The following is an 18,840-nucleotide window of genomic DNA, read 5'->3' on the forward strand; positions in this document are numbered from 1 at the left end:
TTCTTTCCTTCTAGAATTATGTAGGCATCAATGTCTTGGCTAGAATTAAACATTAATAAATTTTAAAAATTATTAGTTCATGGCAATTCACAGCTCTCCACTATGGATAGAAGGTGAAACAGGATTTTACCAAACAGTAAGGTGTTACTTGCATAGCATTACAATGGCAAATTCAACCAATATGTGCGTTCAGTATGCATTCTGATAGCACAATACTGATCATATCTTTCAGAACTATTAGATAACTTCAACTTGTCATAGGTCAGAATTTAATGGTGACTGATTGTAAATGTTAAATGAATAAAATATAAACAATGCATGTGTATGTATTAGTTTTCTGTAGCCTTAAGGGTTTGGGAAGGAGGTAAATTGTTTTGAGGCTGTTTTCTGTTGATTGACAATGGCTTAAAATTCAGTTTTTCTTCACAAGCAGGAAAAGTCTTTATCTCTAGTACGTTTAAGTTTTGAACTGATGTGCATACTCATCCTCATAAAACTAATTACTGTTGCTGACACCAGGAATCCAGCAAGGTTTTGTTTATGTCTGTTAACTGGATTTCTTGTTAAATTATCACTGAAGCGCCTACACAGGTGCTCTGCTGTAGGTATATCATTGCAAGGACTCATTCTAAATGTATTCTTTTAATTAAATCTGTCTTCTCTTTCACCCTCTCTCTCGTTCACTCTCTTTCTAGTAACAGTGTTCGTTCCATTTCTGTTTCATTAAATGCCCTTGCCTTACGTTTGTCTTGACTGGCTTCTATTTACAGAAATTGTAAACCAGTTGAATGCTCTGAGCAGCTTAGATGAAGATCAAGATGACTGCATAAAGCGAGCAAATATGCCTTCAGCTAAATCAGCCAGTTCCTCTGAAGGTCTATGAGCTTTCCTCCTTTCTTTCTGTTTCTGATTGTCTGTATTTACTGTGACCCGTTACCTTTTGACTCCTGCTTGTATTTAGCTGTCAGTTTTATCTCTGTGCTTCCACCCGGCATGACTCTCAGTAATTTGTAGTGCATCCAACAGGAAACAACATGATATAGAAAGAGTCTATCTCCTCTTCAGCTCTGTTGTCATCTGATAATGACAAAGAAAGAAAAAAAAAAATTGCAAAAAAAATCCCACCCAAAACCACCAGACCCCAAGCCTAAAACATTATTTGGGCAGGCAGTAATACTTGACCTCTCTAACATGACAAAATGTCCCCTCTCTGATTTTACATGCATGTTGCATCCAAAAATTAAAATTCCCTGCTGATAGTTAACATGTACGTGAACAATCAAAAAGAAATTGCTGTATTTAGCTTGTTAGATGTTCTGCAACAGTTATTTAATTAAGATAATAGAAGGCTTTCTTAGTAGTCGTTTCTGTTACATAATGTTCTGATCAGCGAATAGAAGTTTCATTCATTTCACTTTTTTTCTCCTTTGTTGGTGTACTTACTGAAGTGTATTTGCTTAGTTGTACAGTTTGTGCCATACCCTGGTGCAGTGTTCCGAGGGACTGTTGATAGTGGGGTTTTTTGAGTTGGAAATATGTTAGATGAACAGTTTGTATCTATATTAAAACAATATTCCAACTTGTTTGTAGAGCTTATCAATAAGCTTAATTTTCTGGATGAAGAGGAGCAAGACCTGGCCGACTCTAGTACGAACCCTTTTGGTGATCCTGACACAGCAGAATTAAATCCATTTGGAGACCCTGATGTAGAAGGTAATAGATTTGTTTTGCATAATTAATCTCTAATTGCAAGTGCTTAATGAAACATGATTATTTTTTGGTAGGGCTACAAATGAAAAATGTTATTTTGATTAAATACAATTATTGCATAGAGTCCTTAGGTAGCAATAGCAGTGATCCATTTGCCACTGGAAAATGAATTTATCCTTTGAGTCACATCCTTATGTGCAGTTGCCACTGGGGGCTACCAGGTAAGAGTTGAACCAGAGACTTTTAGACCTATCTGGTATGTTGCTAGTACTCACCTCATGTGGTATAAATGACCAACACATACTGTCAAGTGCCTCTGTTCCACATGGATGCTGGTTTATATCAGAACTTCATCTGAATCACAGCTGTTCTTGGTTAGCACTAATCATTATTATAATTTAATTGTATCTCTTTCATTCCTCTTTTTTTTGCTTTTATGGCTTCCTCAGTTAAGACTTCTGGCATTGTGCCTCGCACCACGTGGTAGGCATTAATCCCCTTTCCAGACCAACGTGCCCATTCTTGTTCTGTTTGAGTGAGAAGTACAACCCATGTAAATTTTCAATCTGACAAGACTTCAGCCATAAGGCCAGAAAGGAGCACCAAGACAGCAGGCATCTCTGCAGTCCTCAACTCCATGTCCAGATATGCAGACTTCCATCTGCTGTCATTAAAAATAAAAGGGTGTATGACTTTCTTAGGTTGCAGCTGCTTGAAATGCCAATCCATAGTTAATTCCCAAGTTTGAAGCAGTACTTAACCTTTCCTGTTCAAAGCTCCAAGACTTTTCTTCCCACAGAAAATACCAAGGAGCATTTGCCACCTTTGACCAAACCCCAGGACCCACTCTGTAATGGCAGTGGAGAACCCCACTGAGCAGGAGCAGCCCAGAGTACCGCCATGGGACTTCTAATGCCAGGTCTAATGAGGATGCATTTCTGAGCTGCAGTTTCCACCTGTGGTTACTGTCTTTCTCTGAACAAGCGGAATGTTTACTCACAATGTGACTTTTCTGCCCTCTGAATCCACAGAGGCCAGAGTGGGTGGTGATCTAAGTCCTGTTATGCTTTGGCTGTGGTGTGGTCTCACAAGCCTGTATTTCTCAAACAGGGACATTGTACTATTTTTTGTATTTGGCCACTGAAGCCATAAAGTCACTATCCCAGGCCCCTTCTCCCCTTTATAAAGTTGTCAGGTGTTTCTAGAGCTGCAGAAGCGAGTTGTTTCAGCTTTCTAGATACCAACATCTATTGATTAGGTTCTGGTGTTCAGATCTTTGGCTTCGTTTCCTGTTTGTTTCTTGGCTGTGAATTCCCGTAGGGTCAGGGAAGGAGGCAGAATAACCAGGGATGTAAAACACCTATTCTCATCCATCTAGTTGTCCATACACAACTTGCTCTAAGAGACAGCCTATATTCCTTCCTTCCTTCTCTGCTGTAGAAAGAAGAGCTCCCTTCTCCCTGGAGAGAGCTGTACGAGTCCCATCCTATGTAAACTGCTGTTTGCCAAACACAGCTTTTCTTTCCTTTCCAGAGAGAACCTGCACTGGCAGAAAGCAGCAGATCTTCTGACCCCAAAATATAGGGACTAAGAATTGGTTCCTTCTCATCTCAGGGACAGAGCGTTATAAACTGGTGGTGTTTCTTAGTGCTGAAGTAACTTGACACTTCTTGTCAAGTCTCCTGTGAGCAGCCTGGATCCGAGGCTCCAGCCTGCTTATGTTTCCAAAAGACTCCCAGTATATGTGGGGCATGTTTTTTTCAGTTGATTCTGGTCCTGTTGGTGGCATCTAGCCTTTACTGCCATCTTCAGTCCCAGCCACAGACACTTCTCTGCTCCTCTGGGTCTGTTCTGTGTACTTGGGCAGTCTCAGGGCCCAGACTGTTGGGTCCCCAAAGAAGTCCCATTGACACAGCTGTGGGCAGCAATGCTGAGTTGTTGGGTGTGTGCGTACCAAATATTCCTCCCACACATTGTTGCCATCATGCAGCCGTCAACGTACAACAACATGACAGTGATTTTGATAAACAGGGTGTCACTAGATTCTTCCTCCTGTGTCATAAGGTGGTTTTTATTTGGGAGGGATGGAGCTTCTGTCAGGTTCATGTGACAGTAGTATGACTTCCTGGAGCACTGAACCAGGTGGAAGATCTGAGGCGTTTCATGCTGTCAGACCAAGAGTGGGACATCTGGTGTGGCATTTTTAAAGCTTTTACTTTGATAAGTGGCTCCTCAGCGATTATTCTAGTTGCCTCAGACACCTCTGAGACTTGCTGGCTCTTTCACTCCAGAGCTGTCTTCTCCCTATAATGAGCACTGGTTGTGTTCATCTTCCCTTGCTTGGCCTTCTTGATGTGTGTCTTTCCTCCAGTCCTTTTCCTTCACAGAAAGTTGAGGCGGGGGAAAAAAGGTGCTGAGACAAATTAGATAAGACAGTTCTGGTCTTCAGCAACTGCAGGAATCTGCTAGATATGTCTATGGCTAATTGGATCAGTATCTCTACATGGGGTGCACCTGGACCTCACCATTTTTTGAGATTTCCCTTTCTGCTGGACTATATTTTGAGGCTACACAATATCATGGCTTTGCTTACCCTGTCGCTCTACTGCAGAGGGCTGCCCTGTTTGTTTCCCATTTGGCCTCATGGTTTAGGACATTCCCTCTACTCTGAGACCTCACTGAAACTTTCATTGCTGCCATCTCTTTTTTAGGAAGCTCTTTGAGACTATTCCCGCTTGTTTGCTTTTGCATCCTTAAGTGAATGTGACCTTTTTGGTGGCCACCCCAGGAGCTTAGGAGCATGACAGAGCTTCAGGAGTTTAAGGGAGACTTTCTCCTGCAGGCTTAGAGTCACATTACCCGTTTCACTTCTCTTGTGATCTGCTTAAATCAAGAGATTAACCTTCCTTGCGTGCAGGGATGAAGTATTTTTCTATTCACTACATGTTAGTCTGCTTTATCTTTTGATCAGGACAAGGCAAAATCTTGAATGTAGACTTTGCGAAATTTCAGAGTCTTCCTGTAGAATTTGTTACTTAATTTCCCCAAGATGTGCAGAGCAGCCATCTGGAGGTCCTTTTCCCGAGTACTTCACCAGCAGATGGCTAGGAGGCATGATGTGCCATTTGGCAGCGTTATTCCAGGGATATTCCTATCAAGCCTGTAACCTGTGTGCTTAGTGAGAGGGCGTGTAGAGCCACCCAGAGTATGAATGTGTATGTATTGACAGTCACTCAAAGAGAAAGGAGGATTACTTGCCAGTAGATACTTGTTTCCTAGACAGATATTTCTTGTGCCTGCTCACAAACCAGCTACTTTCCCTCTATCTTTCTAATCCCATAATCACTTAACCCTGGGAATGCAGGGTGAAGAGAAATCAAAGGCATGAGTGCTCCCAGCATCCATATGCACACTGTGGGTGTGGTACATGGCAGAGGGTCATCAGCAAGCTGTCTCTGGATGCTGCTGTGGTTTAAAAAGTCCTTAGCGTAAATGATCTTATACACACAATGGAGTGAATGTGCATATGAACAACTCGCTTCAAAAAAAAATCTTCAGCCGTATTTCTTGGTTGACATGTCAAATTGAGGCTTATTCCCTCTGTATCTAGTAGGTTAGCTTGACATTACAAATCTGGAAAATCAAAAATAATCTCTTTGAACAGTATATCTCTACAGCTTTATACTAGACAATATGTAGATGATCATATGAGGGCTGCCTTTTGGATTATCTTTTAGTCACACTACAACAGAACTCTAAAATCAGTTTTTGTGCAAAATATTTTACTTGAGGAAGTCAACATATACAACAAATGCAAATAGAAAACAACAACATGCTTTCAATGCTCCAGATATTTTTTTTTTTTTAATTAGGCAGGGAATGCAAATTTTGAAGTGGTGTATGACCAATACAAGTTTCCTGCAACACACCTGAGACTTGAGGGTAACTATTTGCTGGTACTGCCTCCTCCTTTCATTTAAAAACAGCATTTACTTTGCCAATGTGTTTCTTTACCTTATGTGTAGTCTTCTGAGCTCCCTGCAGAATGTATTACACTGCAAATGAAAACAGTGCTACAACGCAGTACCAAACCCCAGAATCCTTCTAGGATAGTCCTATGGAGAGCAGTACAAGAAGCAATACAGAGGAAAATGATTACTCTGTCTCTTCTCCTTATATTGCTTAATGTGCTGCTGCTGAGTATTAAAAAAAGTAATAGAAAAGCATCAGTAGTTTATAGGGATGCCAGTCATTACACTTTCTAGAGTACTGGGAAGTTACATTTTTATTCTGTGCTGTTTGTTACGCTGCTCACATCACCATTGTGACTGTGCCTGCCAGTAGTGCAGTAAATGGCATAACTAAATATCTTTCACATGTGGCTTGTTCTTTCATCCTCTGCCAAAGGGAAAGTGGTATGTGTAATGTTTTGGTGGGGGTTTTGTTTGGTTTTAAGGGATGTGTCACAATATGTTTGTGTTACAAAAGGCAAGTGGGTTGAAGGGCAGGGTGATTTTTGGAGATCCTCTGGGAACTAGAAGGCTGATTGTGCAGATAGGTAGTGCCAGAGTGATTACTATCATGAGCAGTGTTTCTCAGTGGAGTTAGAGCAAGTAATGTTTCCAGAATCTGGCACAAGAGCAGTTGGTGCTTCTGCTGTAGTAATAATTGTACCTCTCCTCTTGTCACTCCTAACCCTGTGGCTCTATTACTTAACCATGCAAAGTTATTGTGGGTTTGACCCTTGGAGTGCTAAACTGCAAATGTCATCTTTTTTTTTTCTTTCTTATATTGGTGTAGAGAAAGGCAATTAAAAAAAATAGTTCAAGGAGAGACTGGAGTCCTGTGTTTTCAGCTGTGATTAATGATTAAGGGGAAGCAGGGGAATCTGTGTTGACTCCTTAGTGTAAAATCAGCTTGAAGAGGGAAATAAGCCCCTTTTAAGCTGTTATGTGTTTAGCCCACCAAAATGCACTTCCCAACATCATTAGGTCCTTGAGAAAATATGAGTGTCTTTGTTACAGAGAAGGTAACAGTGGCTGTGGCTTTAAGAGCAGTGTTGAGTCACCATCCTAGCAATTTAATTTGTTATAGAGAGGCTCACAAAATGATGACCAACACTTGAGATAAACCTAGTCCTAAAGGATTTCAAAGGTCCCATGGGAGATAGCCTGGTTGGGTTCAGGTGAGGACCCTCCCTCCTGTGGGGAAATGGAAGGAAGCAGAGGGGACAAAAAAATAGTGATGACATGAGGGGAGACAATGAGAAGTCAAGTTAAGTGGCTTTTAGTTGAGCCCCTGCAAAATTCTGCCTATAAAAGTGTCTTGAAAATGATATTTTTAGAAGCTCTTTTAATTTTAGCCTGTGAGTAGGATTTTGTGAAATCTTTCAATTAATAATAAGCCAGAGGTCTCTGAGCGCTGATCTGCAATGTTGCGCCTGTAAGGCCAAATCTGTAGTTACTGTTGAGCCAATGAACGAGAGAAAGAATTTTGTCCTAGTTAGGGTTACAGCACTTGATCTGTAGTGTTGAAATAGAAAGAATTGCAAAAACCATTTGCATTGCCCCTTAAAACTTATCAGATTTAAACAAGCATTTAACTCGTCATTTTCCATACTTAACAGCAAATTAAAAATAAAAGCTTGCAGCATAGTTTTAAGAGATTGTTTCCCTGAACGTTCTTAACTTCAGGAAATATTACTGACATTCTTTCTAGTAATATTTATTTGAATACTGCTTGTGAACTGTCAGCAAGTTTTGCTCGGATGTGATAATGTCTATTTATCAACAGATTCATGTGCAGGTGCAGTGATCCATCTTTTCATATGCAGTTGCAGAAGCAGGTATTCATAGTCGTGCACTCTCTTGATAAAGTATTTTAAGATTTGAACAAAGTTTAAAGTAGCAAAAGTTTTGGTTAAAAACTTGACACACAATTTGAACAAGACATACATCAGTCATTTGTGTGCATTTCATTAGGTTACTTCCGTGCTTTTTATATGTAACTATCTTTTGAGGACAAATCTTAAACCCATTTCTGCTTGGCCTAGTTCATCAAATCACTAAATGTGTGGGTCATACTTGCCTAGTATCCTGACTACCATGAGCTTCAAGTCATGCATATCTACACAGTAAAGGGTGGGATTTGGCTCACCTGATTTTAGACGTTAACAGTTTGAACATATACCCGTAATCTTTGACTGTAAAGGAGTTAAGACAATTAGCTCACATGTAGATACCCACACTCACACATCCCAGGGCAAGCAGGGTGAAAATTCTGCTTGTCGTGACCACCTGCACTGGATGCTAAAGTGATATAAGTTAGGCAATGTAGGACCTCTTTCCTTGTTTTAGTGTAAAATAAATTAAAAAATTACATTTAAAATGTTGGGCTCAGCTCTGATGTATTTCACCTATAACACTGCCAAAGGATTTGATCATATTTGTGTTTTTAAGAATTTCTGCCTTGACTGATTTCTTTTCCCTTGTCAGTTAAACTGTAGACCTTCAATATTATTTTATTGTGGCTTTCTTTGAAACATCTCGTAAGGACGCAGGCTTGTGAACAAATCACCACACATAAACTAGGGTGTGAGCTTAGTATGTATTACCTACTGTGCAGTAACTACCCTTTCTCCCAGGATAAGTGCCCAGTAGTTTATTCCCTTTTATTAAGGGATAAGCATGTTGAATTTACTCTGGGGTAGAAGTAAACACACACACTACAGCTGACATACTGCAAATACACACCCTGATTTATCCTGCAGTAGTTTGTCTGTATGTCTATCTCCTAAGACACAGCTGAAATGTTGCTTTATGATATTCAGGTGAGGTTTAAACAGTAGCAGAATGTCTTTTTTAGGTTTAGCTAAGACTATTATTGCAACCCTGGTTATTTGGGGTTTTTACTGTTAGCCATAAGGATTTTGATTAATGAGTTATTTTTATAACACATTTTGACTGTATAAAGACTGACCATTAAGCATAATAACAACAACTTCTTGTGATCTCACTTTAACTCTGTCTCATCCCATTTCAGTGTAGTGTGTGACTTACACATTTTCTCAATTTCCTTTTTTGGCTCCAGTTTTTTACTCGAAACAGTGATAGCTGTATTCTGAATTTGAAGTCAAATATAGGAACTTATGAGATACATAAGAGGTAGATGTGTACTGTGTGTGATGCTTCTTTAATGCTAAATTGGACCAGGTTGCTGAAGGAATAAGAAACTGCAAACCTCACTTGGAATTAAAGGATATTTTTAATATAACTTTCTGAATAATCACCATAGGGAAATTCCACAGGCACAGGTCCTGTGCATAGTTGTGTGTCTACCAGTTAAAATCTGCAGTATTGTCTGGCAAAGTACAATTTTATTTTGTTTCACCCAGCTGAGCTCACCCTCAATCTCAGATGAGTGATTTATCTCCTGAGTATCCACGTTTTTTGGTTTGTTTTTTTTTTCTTTTTTCTGTTATTCCAGCCAAACCTATTTGGTTTCTACTTTCTGACCACAGAGAAATGATCCATCACTTCAGAAACAGACCCTTAGAAATAGCATAGAAGACAATATGCTAACATAGTCTTTGCAGTTCAAATGTGAAGAACCAAGAAGAGCAGCACTATAAATGTGAGGTTCTTCCTAGAATGAAATCTTTCCAGTCCCTGGTAGGTCTTAATTGTTCTGAGAAGGACTAAAGCCTTTCCTACTCCAAGCCTTTGCTTGGTCTAGAGACTGGCGACTACTCCAATGCATAGATAGGTGAAGCTGCTACCGGCATCTGGGGACCATATTCCTGTCCAGCTAGGACTGGCTCTTCTTCAAACTGTAGATTAGTCAGTCACACTACCTGGGGAAGGGCTTTCTATCACCTTGGGCTGTGCTGATGGCTGGGGACAGGGTGAACTAGAAGTTTGCTGGCGGAATAGAGAACACTTACATCTTCTAGCAATTCACCAGGATTAGCAACTTCAGCACATCATCCACCCAAACCCAAGTAATGACAGTGCTGTTTCTTTCGCTGCCCCTTCCCTTTGTTAGTTGGGTGACTATTGATTTTGTCTTCCCAAATATTTGTTTAGTGGCAAACACACTTGGAACTCCGTCTTCCTATTTTTTAGTGCCTTGCAAATATCTTTCAGAGTTTTTCCTTTAAAGCTAAAAGGTACACTTTGTTTAATTTAGTAGCCATACATCTGAAAAAGAAAGACTTTTCATTAAGAGTAATGTGGGGAGTGGTTATTGAAAATTAGGTTTTAATGACACTACACTGAAGTTCCTATTTGCATAGATTTTGAAAGTACATCAAATCCAATATTGAACTGAGTTTCTGAGTTTTCTTCCTGAACATCAGGAAGAGCAAGATTAACATTACTAACTGTCTTTGTAAGAAATGTTGTATATGCTATATGGGGATTTGTATTATTCAATATCCAGCAGCCATTTACTTTTGTGTAATGTTCTTTCTGTATTGTCTCTTACTCTAAAGAACTGCATGCAGCTCCAGGTTGCTAATAACTTTTTGTTCTGCAGACCAAATAATAGATGAGTAATTTGATTATCTGTCTCTTTAGGGTTAATTTAAATTCATTTTTTACTGTGAGACTATGTATTGTTACCAGGAGCAGTTAGCAGTGAAAATATGTATGTTTTGAAATATAATTACTGATCATACCTAATAACTGGGTTTTTTAGTTCAGTCATTTTAAGAAATTAAAAGAACCCTACTTGCTATCACCATTTTTAATATCTAGTTAAAGTAATTTTATTATAAAATACAGGTTATCATTTTTCTTTATTAAAAGCTCAAATAATTAAGAACATTTTGTTAGGATACAAATTGGCTAATAGCTTGGGAAAATGTTTTAAAATCTGTTGCAATACCATTTATATGACAAATAAGAAAATGAATAACTAATTAGGTTGAAAGAGCTTTAGTAAGTGAGAAAATGAAACCTATTCAATATGCTCTAGATGAAATGACCTTTTGAAAGACCTATTTTTGAATAAACAAGGTTACACGGTAAATAAGCATGAAAATTCATCTAAGGCTAGGAATCTATGTATTGAGAATCATGAAGCAAGTCTTTTCATAAGTCTTCAAAATATAAAGGTCTGATAAAATGTTTTCACACTTTTTCTGTTAAATCTATTTAATTATTATATTTTTTTAATTTTTTTTAATTTGGTAGAACTGGATACTGAAATCGCTTCATCTTCAAAGCCAGAAGAAAGTTTCTATGCTGACAATTTCAATCCATTCAAGGATGAGGATGCCCCAGACTACTTGAACCCATTTGATGAGCCAGATCCTGAGCCTGAAACGTTTGTAACTGTACGAGATTCTCCTCCGCAACCTGCAAAAAGGAAGAACGTCAGACCAGTGGATATGAGCAAATACCTCTATGCAGATACTGCTAAAGCTGAAGAGGAAGAGCTAGATGAGTAAGTGTGATTCTTCATCTTTCAGCAGCTTTGGACGCATTAGTGGTATCCCTGGCTTAATCTTGAGGTGTATTGGGTTCAACCATGGTGATCCTTAATCACCTCCTTAGGACAGACTGATCGTTAGGCAGCTCAGCAGCAGGAAATACCATACCCCCAAGTCATACTATTCAGCTGAACCTGATCAGTTAGGAAACTTTTCTTTGGCTCATTGATAGCAAATTACTTGATAGGGGAAGAAGTCTGTGTACCTTTTTGGTACTGCATGCCTGCCAATTGCAAGTGAACCAAAAATTAAGGAGCAGCAGAGCTTGGTCCGTCCTGTCCTCTTAGCCATTATTTTTACTACCTAAAATAATAACTTTTGTTAATGACAATGCAGATTTTTGATTTATATTTGTGCAGTATGTAAAAAGGAAGAGCATTGTGCAGTCTGCATAGCACAGTTTTGAGAGTCTCATAAAACTGAGGCTGGGAAAGATAACACCATATGCATTAGTTTGTTTCTTTTATCATAACCACACATAAAACTTTTATAAACTCACACTGACTGCCTTTTATTGTAGTATAGAAACCTAACAAGGAATGAGAGCTTTTTGCAATAGCTATGCAGCTGGGGAGGTTTGAAGGTATATACTTATTCCTTGTTTGTGGTCATTAGTCACCAACCACACCACTCATGAGACAGTTTATGGTGATTACATGTGAGCAATTTTGCAGATAACAACTGTAATTAACATTTAGTTTTACGTTATTTAAAGAGATTTATCATGGCATGACACTTGCATAGCTTTCATATTTAATATTAATATGGGTGTCATATCATCATCTTTATATTTCTCTGTTTATAGCTGTGTTCTAGGAAATTGAAGAATTTCCCTGCACTCTAATTGAAATGTTTAAAGGACCCTGCGGGGTTTTTTCCTTTTAAAGCTCTGTGGCCATGGATTTGTTGTTGTTGTTTGTTCTGTGTGGGGGAAAAAACCCCAAACAAACAAAAAAAGGGCATTGGGAAATTATGTCTCTGCCAGCCCCATTCATCGGGGCACTGCCTGAACAAACAGCACTGGCTGCTGTGTCTTCAGAGCACAGCATGATCACACTGTTGACAGTCACACCAGGCACCCCAGTCATTCACCAGAATCCACAGGGAGAAAAAATATGTATACTTTACACCTGCAAAGGTATGGGTAGAGAGGACAGCAAAATCTGAGAAGAGCAGAAAGAGCAAAAGCTACATGAGTGGGCAAGTGAAGAATTCTCTTTGTTTTATATTTATACTTGCGTTTCCACGCTAAGCAAATCTGTGCCAAATGGGCTTGCAGTGCTGTTGTAACAGGCAGCCTGTTTTTTTCTGTGTACTGGACTGTAGATTTCTTTAGTCCTTTGTTTACAACAGCCGCTTTCTTATTTTAATGACCCCATTTGCTTTATTCCTTTATTTTTCTTTTTTTCTCAAGGATAAAAATAAACTCCCCATAGGTGGATTCTACTTGAACATAAATCTGATCTGTGCTGTCATTATGAAAGTGTTGTCCCATGGAAAAAACAGAAGAATAAGGAGGAAAAAAGCACTATAAAGTAGTTTTTCACATCTTTTACATAAGTTTCTTTATATCCTGACCCCCAAAGTAGCTTCCTCTCCACATTTTCCTCCCAAGTTACGTGAGCATCATGTCATTGAAACAGATGTGGCGACTATTTGTTAAATGTATTGGGCAGAAGTGTGGCAAGGAGAATCTTTGAATCTTTATACCGAAATGCTCTGGAGGAATAAGTGTAAGAATAAAACTCCAGTCTAAGAACACAGGACTTGTGATACTAACTCACACCTACAAGTACTATTCTGCCTTACCTCATGTCATTAATTTTCAAATTTTTCAGTAGAAGGTTTCTGCTAAGGTATGGTATTGTGAGCACCAAAGGAAAGATTTTCATAGGCAGTACCAGTTGGTAATTTTTGTGTGCCCTAAATCATGAGGGTTTATGTCCAGATGTGTATTGTTTCTTATCTAACGTGAATATTGATGCTTTTATTATCAACATAAGGGGCTAATCTTCTTCCAAATCCTATTAAAGTCTAGGCTTCAGTGTTAGTTTGTGGCAGTGTTCCACAAGAAAACAAGATCTTATGTGAAATGTGTTTCCTTGTATTGATTGTAAATAAGTTACCTTTCCAATCCCATACACAATCTCTTCTGCTGGCTTATCAAAACAACAATTAGTAGTATTGGATTTATCTGCCATAAACAGTTGCTGTGTTGTGTATCTCTAGCATGTTCACCATTACTTGTCACTTGTCTGAGTTAAATGGTGCTAACTTTTTCAATCTCTCTTCATACAGAAGTCTCTTCATCTCTGTAATAATTTTCACCGCGCGTCTCTGGAACCTGTTATTCCTTCTGCTCTGTATCTATTTTAAGATGTGTTGACTTGGCCTGAGCAGTGTATTCAAGACAAGGCTGCACAACTGAATCATGTCACGGCATTAGAAAACTTTGCACATTATTTTCAACCTCTCTCCTAACATCTTGTCTTTTGTTTTGGTTTTGTTTTGGGTAGTTTTTAATAATTTTTGACTACCACTGTAGTACTGGGGTCCAGTGCTTTCCCCACACGTAGTTTTGAACCTGATAGATGGAAGGCATGAGAAATAGAAGGCTCCTGAAAGACATTTACTATTGCTCAGGAAATACAATCTGTTTTTATCTCTGTGGCTTAAATGTTTCATTGGAGTTCACTTAATACACCACTTGGCATTTTCCTCTTGTATTTTGTGTGAAATGCGATGATGTGTTGTGGGAACAGGGACACATCGGTTAGCATCAGGACCCTTGTCGCACTCTACTCTGGCAGATTCCTAGTTCTGATTCTGGACTCAGAGCTTACACAAAGTGCCCCGAGAGCTGAACTCTGACTCCAGTTTTGTAACAGACTGTCATTGTAATCTTGGAAAAGGTACTTACCCTCACTGCGCCTCTGTGAAGGATTTACCTTGGGTAATTGGCTTAATTGAAACATATTTCACTAAATGGTTGTGAAGATAATGTCAGATTTCACAACATACATAAGCAAAGCATAGTCACAAGCATAAGCATAATGGGGTGTTGCATGGTACAGAGGGACTTCGATCATCCAGTACACGTATTCTGCTGTATACCTATGCTCTCAAAACATACTTCCTCTGGCTAAATTCTCATACTTAGCTAGAGATAAGGGACATGTTTTCCTTGTGCTAGTTTAGGCATTTGAATGTTAGTACAAAATTCTGCTTTTGCCTTTTTGAATTTTATACATTAAGATCAAAATGGTGGCTACCTGTTAATAAAGGACAGCACGCCTTGCTACGTTAAATTTAATTGTATGAAAATAACATAGCTCACAACTACTGGAAGTATAATGCTTTCAACTCTAGTTCTTCTGATTGGTAATATTGCCTGATCGTTTAACCCTGCCACACTCACAGCTTTGGTTTTCCTTCTCAATAAAATGTTGATTTTTTTTTTTTCCCATTAATCAGGTGCACTGATCAAAATAATTTTTAAATTGGTGAGAATAAAACTTGCTTTCAGATATTATTTGGCTCTGTGGCTTCTTATCTCATTAGTCATTGCATGGCTTGGAATAATGCTGTTTAATTTAAAAGACTATCGAGTTGCCATCTATTGAAGGTGCCTGTTGCACAAGAAGCCACAAGCCACCACACTGCCAGTGACAGCTTAATGCCATGTAGTTTGTCAGGTTTGTTTTTTTTTAATTTTACAGTGGACAGTATAGTATCTCTTTAGGCAAATCATATTGTGTGGATCAATTAACTTCACTGAAGCAAAAAGTATGAGAGCTAACCTCAGAGAAAAGTGCTTTAATATTTTTTGGCTAAGGCTTTTTTCAGCCAAACTTTTCCCATGCTTAGTTTCTCAGATAGCCATGTGGAAGCTGTTGAACCAAACTCTGCTACATATATCAGACCCCAGTGACTTCAAAATTTGTAACCTCTTCAGGCAAGAACCAGGGTTGTTGTTTTTCTGCATTAATTTTTCAAAAATCTTTCTAAATATTTGTAAGACCAATTCAAAGGGGTAGAGAGGAGAAGGTGGGAAATTGTGTGTGTGTGTGTTCTGCCTATACTATGACCAAAATATGAAGGTTTAGCCTGGCTTTCAAGCAAGTTTTTGTCTGGAAAAAATATAAGAGGCAGTCACTTGTCTCCTTATATCACTTCCTCCTCATACAGTAGGTTACAGTTCTTCAAGATTGTGCATGCAGCACAGACAATTCTGGAGCATAAAAATTCAAAAGATGGTTCTTCCAAACTTTTTTACTGTCATTGGTATTTTTTTCTCATACCAAATGAATTTTAATACCTTAGAAATACACTTTTCTAATTCCAAGTACACAGAGGTAAATTACTTTCCTGCCAAACATGCTGCATCTGTTGGCTATTCAGAAGACTAACTTGAACTAAAGAAAACCTTGTGCTGTCCTGTAGAACACATTGTTCTTCAGCCTTTATCTCTCTCTTATCTTTATTTTCACCTCCCTTTGAACTTTCCGGTGTCTGAAGACAGCTGAGCTGGACTGTCAGCTAAATTAGAGCTACTGACAGCTAGGTACATTCTCTGCTCCAGCCTGAATACTCTCCTCTTTCTGCTGCCTCCCATGGAAAACACCCATCCATTTCTATTTAACTTGTTATTTTGATGTTGCCTTTAGTTTTGATTGCACTGGTGGCTTTGTGCTTGATGGGCAGCAAAGTGGGAACACCTGAAAGTTGCCTTCAGTCAGCAGATGAGTTATTTTAGCATTCGTCTTGCCTTTCACTTTGGTATCTGGATTTAGATCTCTTTCTCTGTAACAAGCAGTGGCAGATTCTCAAAAAGGTCTGGAGGTGTTAAGCCTGGTCTTCTCTTATGTGCTTCAGTAAACTTTGCCTTTTAGAAGTAGACTTAATTTCTGCAGTGTGGATTATTAATTGCTTGCTTTTTCTCAGTGAAAAGAAGATGATGGTAAAATGCATTACAATAAATTCTAAAATCAGTCCCTGAGACTGACAGACATGTTTTCATACTAAAAGTACACAAAACTGAAAGAGATTTGGTGTGGTGCAAAAGGAAACTGGATGAATAGTTGGGTTTTCGCTTCTGCCCAAATTTTGCTGTTGTAGTTCTTTAAAAACAGTGTGTACTGGCTCATGATTCTTATCCTGAGAGGAAATTTGTGAATGGATCTAGCTAGGTAGGCTCTTGTCTAATGCTATATGCATTGTTTCCATCTAGAGTTGAATTCAAGGGACTGAGGTTATTTGTCGTGATTAGTTAGGTTTTATATAACTGTATGCAGATAGATCTTTGGGAATTGCAGTGACTTAGTTACCTAAACATGGTTTGAGATATATGATAAATATGTCTTGCAGGGGAAGTATGGACTTAGAAAGGAATTAATTTACATATCAGTTTCATAATTAACTGTCCAGTTTTGGATTGCAAAATGTGAAAAGCAAAGATTATGAATAAAATAATTCAGTGCAAAGAACATTCCCATAAGTATCCTTAGCAGGATACAAGATTTCTGGCTCTTCTAAGTACATAGTAGAAGCCATTATGTGATGTATTATTGATTGATATTAATTATCAAACTAATAGACAAAATTTGGAAATGCTGTGGAAGTATTTACTTAGGGTGGAACAAATGCGGAGTTGGAATGTGAACGCCAGAGTTAAGAGTAATAATTCTTTGGACTGCATCCACTTGGAAAATGTTTACTGTGCTTCATAAATGAAGCTGAGTTATAAAAAGCACTTTCAGAATAGACAGATGATGACTACTAGTATCTGTAGAGAGGTATACACACGTCAGCTGTGGTTTTCTTACACTATTTTCTTATCCAAAGAGCGTTCTTGAAATGCTATGGTGTCTGTATGCTGCAGAGTTTGAAATACACTCAATGTGGATTGTGTGCCTATGGAGGCCAAAATTTTCAGACTTAGCCAAGAGTGAGGCCTCTAAAGCAGTGTTGAAGCATGCATGTAAAAGTGGCCTCATTCTTAACTCTGTTCTGATGAAGCATTCTTAATTCTGTTCTTCAGAATATTAAACAGCCAGCAACTTCACTCAGATTTGTTGGTATTGAGCTTGTCTGTAAATCAGATCACTCTTTGATGGATAGCTAAGTATAATTGAAGAGTTAGCTTTATGCAATTGATAAAACTACTGTAATTTACAATACTTCATAAAATTTATGGAAATTCTGACTTAATGCATTTTTAACCGTTGTAACTCACTTTTTAATCATATGAAAAAGTAGTATCTAAAAGCATGTAAAGGCAAAACATTTTCTTACATGGGATAACAGAAGCATTTCAGTCATTGGCTTTTCTAAACAGGTCTTATTTTCAGTTTTAAAGAGATAGCAAAGAAATATGTTTCCCTTCTCTTAATTAGATCAAATCCATTTTATGAACCAAAATCAAGCCCAGCTTTAACTAAAGTTGCTCCACTGCAAGAATCAGAAAAGAAGATGAAAAGAAAGGCTCCTGAACCACCAAATGTCTTGCCAAGGACAGAGATGGGCGTGAGTGAGAACATGTCAGCTGTTCCTGCATCGCGGGAGCTTTCTTCTTCTCCTAAGGTAGGTTTTTTCATACCAAAATTTTGTCTTTGTTATTAGCAGTACCTTTATGTGTATTGTAGACATCCTATTTATTTCTGCGGGCCATCTTAAAAGCTTTGCTTATACTTAATAAGGTGTTGGCTCATCTCTATTCACTTGGTGGTTCATAGGGAGAGAGCAGCAGTACGAGCTTGTATTTTTTTCTTTAAGGATTTAATGACAACAGTAACAGCAACTGCGGTTGAAAAGAGTCTTCTAGTAACAAATGTTACAGGACAGCTGGATATGCCATCGAGAAGGAAGAAAATCATGTTGAACAATACTTTGTCTTGATCTATTGTAATGCTGCTAATCCTTGCCCCTGTTGAAGAGTCTGTCTCCACATTTCTGTCACAAATCTGGGTTTTAAGAGCTTAGTACTGGATACTGGGGGTTTTTTGTATTGGGATTTATATATGTCCAATTCCATAGGTATGTCGAAGTAATTTAAAAAAAAAAAAAAAAAGACAGTCTACTTTACATCAGATTAACTGGTTATTAGGAATGTCCAGACTAAGCATACTTAGATATGCACATATGTCTGTGTTTGTCGAGGGAAAATATGAGTTAACTCTCGGTTGAAGAGAGCAATGTGAGGCATAGGTATTTTAGGATTACAACAGCTAACTTCTGTCAGTGTGAATTTCAGCTCCAGTGTTTCAGCAGTTAGCACAGCTTGTGTTTTTTTAAAATAAAATAAGTATTTAATAGTATATATTAATGGGCCTTTCTTAAAAATGAATTTGATACGTGCTGACTGCTTGTTTTGAAGGGTAGGAAGGTGGAGACAGAAGGCTTCCCTTCCAGTGTATCTCACCCAATTTATGCATATTGTCATCTGTTTTGCCTTATATTGGAGCTGCTGTAGTTTAATTTAAGGATTGAATGAAACTACTTGTCATACCTATCATTTCATTGCTTAATTACTCAGCCAGATTGCTGATGTGTCCTTGTCCCCTGAGGCTCTGATCTTGCTGTCGTTTTACCACTCAGTCAAGGTAAAGAATATGAGACCAGAAATCTAATCTGTGTCT

General features: G+C 38.4%; 1 protein-coding gene across 22 annotated transcripts in view; it reads left to right on the forward strand.

The window, feature by feature from the left end:
• EHBP1 (EH domain binding protein 1) overlaps positions 1 to 18,840 on the forward strand; it is a 229,641-nt gene that overhangs the window by 97,952 nt on the left and 112,849 nt on the right. For 17 of the 22 annotated variants that reach the window (XM_054821276.1, XM_054821277.1, XM_054821278.1 and 14 more), the window contains 4 exons: positions 771 to 875; positions 1,591 to 1,713; positions 10,905 to 11,157; positions 17,599 to 17,785. In XM_054821276.1, the coding sequence (XP_054677251.1) occupies positions 771 to 875; positions 1,591 to 1,713; positions 10,905 to 11,157; positions 17,599 to 17,785 (668 nt within the window). The remainder of the gene's footprint in view (positions 1 to 770; positions 876 to 1,590; positions 1,714 to 10,904; positions 11,158 to 17,598; positions 17,786 to 18,840) is intronic. The other 5 variants (XM_054821286.1, XM_054821291.1, XM_054821292.1 and 2 more) reach the window with 1 other exon arrangement.

This window comes from Grus americana, chromosome 3 (genome assembly GCF_028858705.1).
Source record: "Grus americana isolate bGruAme1 chromosome 3, bGruAme1.mat, whole genome shotgun sequence".
NCBI lineage: Eukaryota > Metazoa > Chordata > Aves > Gruiformes > Gruidae > Grus > Grus americana.